The 6,000-nt window shown below is 39.0% G+C and overlaps 1 protein-coding gene across 9 annotated transcripts in view; it reads left to right on the top strand.

The window, feature by feature from the left end:
* alg13 (ALG13 UDP-N-acetylglucosaminyltransferase subunit) overlaps positions 1–6,000 on the top strand; it is a 131,122-nt gene that overhangs the window by 120,907 nt on the left and 4,215 nt on the right. For 4 of the 9 annotated variants that reach the window (XM_017491946.2, XM_017491948.2, XM_017491949.2 and 1 more), the window contains 8 exons: positions 109–349; positions 1,546–1,659; positions 3,744–3,891; positions 3,985–4,126; positions 4,222–4,257; positions 4,368–4,420; positions 4,652–4,723; positions 4,877–5,051. In XM_017491946.2, coding sequence (XP_017347435.1) covers positions 109–349; positions 1,546–1,659; positions 3,744–3,891; positions 3,985–4,126; positions 4,222–4,257; positions 4,368–4,420; positions 4,652–4,723; positions 4,877–5,051 — 981 coding nt within the window. The remainder of the gene's footprint in view (positions 1–108; positions 350–1,545; positions 1,660–3,743; positions 3,892–3,984; positions 4,127–4,221; positions 4,258–4,367; positions 4,421–4,651; positions 4,724–4,876; positions 5,052–6,000) is intronic. The other 5 variants (XM_053687886.1, XM_053687887.1, XM_017491951.2 and 2 more) reach the window with 4 other exon arrangements.

A 6,000-nucleotide genomic window follows, 5' to 3' on the forward strand; every position in this document is an offset into this window, starting at 1 on the left:
TTGTATAATACTTTTGGATGAGATTATTGGGAGAATCAGGTTTTATTTTCTTTTACAAATTCTAAAACTTATACCAACTTGTCTTATTATAAATGTCTACTGGTCCAGATCCGGAGCTGTGTGTGAGACGCAGATTTCTCAAGAAATCTCGGGGTAAAGAGGTGTTCATGACCATGTCGTATGGCCGCCCTCAGGCTGGCCTGCCCCCACGTCTACAGCCTTGCCCAGGGAACCTGGCACCTGTGCGCAGTCCAGGAGTACACTGCCCTCCTCCACCCCAAACAAGTGTGGCCTATGAGCACTATCGCCCACACTCTCCAAGACCACCACGTGGATATGGTCCATCCAGGTTAGGCAACCTGCTTTTTAATGCTCCTACAGTTGTTGAAGTGTAGGAAAGGAGTGTAATATGTGTATGAAAATTAACTGATCAAGAGGGATTTTTTTTTCTTCGTCTTTATTTACTCTGTACAAGTAGTTAAATGACGAAACAAAGGTGACATTTTTATTTATTTATTTATTTATTTATTTATTTGGAAAAGGATCCGCGAGATCCACCAAAGTCTTGCAACTGTTGGTGTCAAAGTGCATACTTTGACAATCAAATGGATTGCACAAAATTTTACCTGCATGGGAGGTGTGCCAGGAAAATGCCTTTGTAAGAATATTTTTCCAGTGAGCACATAGGCAAAGACCAGGCCTTTAGGAATAATGTGCTCAGGACAGACGAATCAAAGACAGTTGTTTGGTCACAGTAATGGCAGACATGTTTGTTGTAGGTTAACACAGCTTTTCCAAAGAAGCACTAAATGTCAAGCACAGTGGTGGAAATCTTATGGTTTTGGGTGCCTTCACTGCCTTGGGCACTAGACAGCTTGCATTCATTGATTCCACTATGAAGTCTGCATTAAGTCTGCTTGAAGATAATCTATCTGAAAGTTGAAATTGAACTGGAAGTGGATCTTTCAACAGGATAATGATCCTAAGCACACTAGCAAATCCACCAAGGAATGGTGCAAAAAGAAAAGGAGGGTTATGGAATGGCCTAGTCAAATCCTGGATTTGAATCCCATTGAAATATTTCGGGGGGGGACTTGAAATGGGTAGTACATGCAAGAAAACCCTCAATCTTCCAACTAAAAATGTTATATGGAAGCATGGTCAGAAATTCAAGCAAGCCTGGTAGACCATTATGCAAAACACCAAGTTATTTCTGCCGATGGGCGAAATTCACCTTCTGAGGCCAAGGTGTACTTACTTTTTCCACAGATGAATCGCATCTATTGTTTCTGTTAAATGATTAAAAAAGCAAATTTTCCTTGTGGTTTTATTCAAGTATATCAACATTAATGGCACTGTTTCAAAGATGATCAAATCTTTGCTTTTTCAAAAAAGCCAACAATTTTCATGGGATGTATTTGTACTTATTTTTTCATTTGACTATATATGGTGTGTAGCCAACCTTCATGACAGTGGAATTTGTGTAATTTCTGTATGCCAATGCTTTGTTTCCTGACCTCTTTATGCTTTTTCTGTTCTGCTCAGAAGTTCAGCACGTTTCCTGAATAGACACCATTTTATTGGACCTGAGGTGGCCTACTATGCCAGCCCTAGTAAACGCTGTTACCAGAGTTTTGACAATTATTCCTTCAAGTCACGGTAAGGGGAAAATGTGTGAACTTCAATATTGGAATTCACTACTACGAGTTATCACTCAAATATTTAAAAAAATTAATTCTCTCAGAATAAAATGGCAGGTAAGCCAAAAGGCGTACCTCTAGAATGACTGACAGCTGTGTAGGTGTTCCTCACTCTTTCTGTCTCTTTGCTTCTTCTATTTTCCACTTTCTAAATTCTAAATAAACCAGTCTGTCTCCCCACTGCCCTTTGCTTTTGTCATATGCTCCCTACATTCTTCTAATACCTTCACATTCAGAGTTCTTGTCTTCTACATTATGGCCTGCGACAATTTCATCTGCGCCTCATCTATGTGTTCACATGATCTCATTCACTGGACCAGCCTTCCAGGAAGATTTGCCCTATGACTTTCCCCATAATCTCAAAAGGATTAATACACACAAGCATGTGTCACTTTTCTATTACTTTTCTCTTACTGCAGTTTTACTCATTCACCCAAGTCATTTCAGGTCAGCTGTGTGTGACTATCATAATGTTGCCTGAAAATACTGCATTTGCATAAAAAGTCTCACCTCAATTTGTTATCACATCACCACCCAGTTTAGGACCCCATCACAGGGTTTACTGGCTATTTGCTTGCTATGGGGGAGAAAACTCACTCTATGTAGATTGTCGAAGATCTTCAATTAAATTTGTCCTCAGTCCCAGAGGATGGCTGATCTGGGATCTTGGAATCATGCTGGGGGGGTGTATCTAACGAGTATCTAACATTTCTTCTGATAAGTTCACCAATTATACCATAGCTTAATTGTTCATGCATAAAGCTCAAGCGTAATATATAAAATTTCTTCCATAAACTCTGCAATAGTAACTGTTAGCCTGGAAGCCCTGTCCCCTTCCCTCCCATCTCCCATTAGATGGCCTAATCGCTCATCTCAATTTTGCCACTTGAAGTTTGCACTGATGCTGTTTCCTCACTTTGATAAGGTAAATTGAGATTGTTTTGAATGTGTTAATGTGAAGTGGGTACCACCAAGAAAGAGGGAAAATACACTATGGCCAGAAGTTTGTGGACATCTGACCATTGCATAAGCATGCTTTTTGAACATCCCATTCCAGAATTAATTCCCCATTCCTAAGAATGCAAAGGCTATCTAGTAAACTGGCTGCACACTTCCTGCCTATAAACTGGTAAAGATACCCTTATTTTTATATATATATAAAAATGTATGTTGCAATGGTATCAATTGAAAAATATCCACAAATTGATGAAAAGACTCACATAAAGTGTCCATTGAAGCCATGTCACTCATGAACAGGTACAGTTAATAAATTTACTTACCCTTGCAAAATGTAAAAAAAAAAAAAAAAAAAATTCAATAATCATATTGCATTTTTATTTAGTACAAGTTGCCCAAGAAGTCATGATGCCTTAAGAGCCAGGGGGATGTAAACTTTTGAATAGGGTCATTGTTGTAAACTTTGTTTTAAAGCTTTTTTCCATTTAGCACAGCTCTTCAGAAGCTACATAAGATATAATTTTTCTCGGAAGACAAAATAACAATTTATGAAGATCATCCTGTTCAAAAGTTTACATCCCCATGGCTCTTAATGCATCTTGTTGTCTTGAGCATCAGTGAATGTTCGCATCTTTTTGTAATACAGTAGTTTTGTAGAAGTTGGGGATGTGACTGAGAATATTTCCACTTGTGGTCTTGGCTTTTGTGTGGCTGTTACTTTGACACGAACCACCTACCTAAACATTGTTGCACTCCAAGTACACTCCTTCACTGTATTCCCTAATGGCCTCTTTCAGCAGGATAATTCACCCTGCCACACTGCAAAAATTGTTCAGGAATGGTTTGAGAAGTGAGAGTTCAAGGTGTTGACTTTGCTTCCAAATTCCACAGACCTCAATCTGATTGAGCATCTGTGGGATTTGCTGCACACAAGTCCAATCCATGGAGGCCCCACCTCAGTTTATAGTACTTACAAGATCTGCTGCTAATGTCTTCCAGATACCACAGCACACCTTCAGAGGTCTTAATAAATATAAAATATATATATTGTGTGTGTGTGTGTGTGTGTGTGTGTGTGTGTTTCAGCAGAAGCAGGCATCAGATGCAATCTGTAAATAAGGAGTGTCAGTTTAGCTTTGTGCCTGAGTCAGGAGAAGAAGCCCAGGACTTGGAGGGGAGCATCACATTCTATGAGATGGAGGAGGCAGAGGAGAATGCTTTCTCTCCCGTTGCTGTTGGTGTCACGCTAGCCTGAATAACTACTGACTTCAGAACAACTTGCATGATTGACCTTTTCTTCTGAATCTCTCTTAAAATGTTTTTGCAGGGACAAGCTGTTGCAAGTACCATTGTACCTGGTGCTGCTACTTACTGGGTGCCAAGAGGCCCAAGTCCTATTCCACCAGGCAAACAACCTATAACGTCGTCTGAGGAAGATCCAGACGAGAGAAGCACCACTGGAGGCCATGGTGGCCTGCTTCTTGCCTCACAGATTTTGTATATTTAGATAATTAGACTTTAAATATGGAAACATTTATACGTTGTCGTCATTTTTTTTTTACAGGAGAATACTCAGAGGAGTACATCTTTTCTGCTACTGGTTAGTGTATCTTTACAAAATCTGTGTGATATGCCTCACTGTGGTCTACTAGCTTTGATGTATCATGTTCATTTGAATTGTTAAATATTGCGCCTCTTGACTTCTTGCAGATGCAGGATTTCAGCGTCCAACTGTTTACACTGCTGAATCTAGTGCTAACCTGGTACTGCATGATCTTTGGCTTGATTACAAAACACTCCATATCTTAATTTGTCAAATTAATTTGACCATCTATATCAGCTTATTTTACATGCTTTCCTAAATACTCCAGTGGAGATAGATAGATAGATAGATAGATAGATAATAATCAACCACACCCTGTGATAGTCGCAGCAAACTGCATGCATGGCGTTTTATAAAAATGTAAGTATTATTGATTCTTATATTTTTACAGACCATTCAAGAGGGTGGATCACGGGCTGGATCACCACAAGAGGGCGTTGCTACCTATAGTTACTCACAACAGGTTTTACTACATCATAATGCAACTGACTGTACTGGACCATTTAAAAGCTATTCACTTTTGGTGTATTTGTCTGCCATTTGCTCACTTCATGTCTTTTCACTCTCTTGGTGTTGGTATTTTGGTGTGATGTCCATTTGTCAATTGGTGATTTAGGTAGTGGTGAAATCAGCAGTAATTTCTTCCTCTCAGCCAGTGAACTCTGCCCCAGCTGCTATTTTTACATCCAACTCCTCTCCAAGTGTGAGTTCTCAGAGCTCTCCAAATCACCTGCAGGCTTCAAACATGACCCCAGGGCAGCCACCACCCCTACACACACTGGGCAGGCCAGGTTTGTCCACCACATAACATTTATAATGGCATGTGTGCCATTTATAAATTAATTTCCAAAGTAGTACTTGATTAATATTTTTATTAGCTGCAGGGTTTCCAAACAAAAATTAACTCTTTAAGAAAGTGGAAACAAGGGGTTTTGTACCTTGCTCTCTGTGTAATTGGGTTACTTTGTTATGCTATTTCTACCTAAATTAATGAATAAAGTAGTAGTTATTTGATGGGTGGCCATTTAATAAACACTTGGTCATTTGATACACAGCTGAGTTTTCTATGAGCGGAGGACGAACTTTAAATGTCAATATCGCAGTCGATCATGTTCATGTAATCGTGGGCAGTCAATCAATATTCGATTAATTGTGCAGCCCTATGTTTTGGAATTACAGCCATTTGAGTCCTTGCATATGCATGGGCTCAAAAGTACTTGGACAAACAATCATTAGGATTATTATTTTTTTTTTAAAAATTGGATTCAGTTAATGTCCGCCTGAAGTCTGGAACCCATGGACATCATCAAATGCTAAGTTTCTTCCCTTGAGATACTTTGCCAGGCCTTTACTGCAGCTGCCTGTTTGTGGGTCTTTTTGTCTTTAGATTTGTCTGAAGTAAGTGAAAAGCATTCTCAGTTGGCTTGAGGTCATTGAACGTTTAAGAACATTTAACTTATTTGCCTTATGAAGCTCTTGGGTTACACTGTGAAGCAGCTTTTGACTCAATTTGAGCAGAAAGTATAGCTCTATACACTTCAGAATTCATCCTGCTACTTCTAATTAGCAGTCAACTCTTTTTTTTTTTTTCTTTTTTTTTTATTTTATAACTAAAATAAGGTTTGTAAATCTAATCTGGCCTTCGAGTGTTACCAGTGGTTTGCATCTAGAGGTAAACTGTCTGTATTTACATTCATGAAGTAGGACAATCACTCTCCAAATACTTGTGTGAAATATTTT

This window comes from Ictalurus punctatus, chromosome 18, assembly GCF_001660625.3.
Source record: "Ictalurus punctatus breed USDA103 chromosome 18, Coco_2.0, whole genome shotgun sequence".
In the NCBI taxonomy this organism is placed as follows: Eukaryota; Metazoa; Chordata; class Actinopteri; order Siluriformes; family Ictaluridae; genus Ictalurus; species Ictalurus punctatus.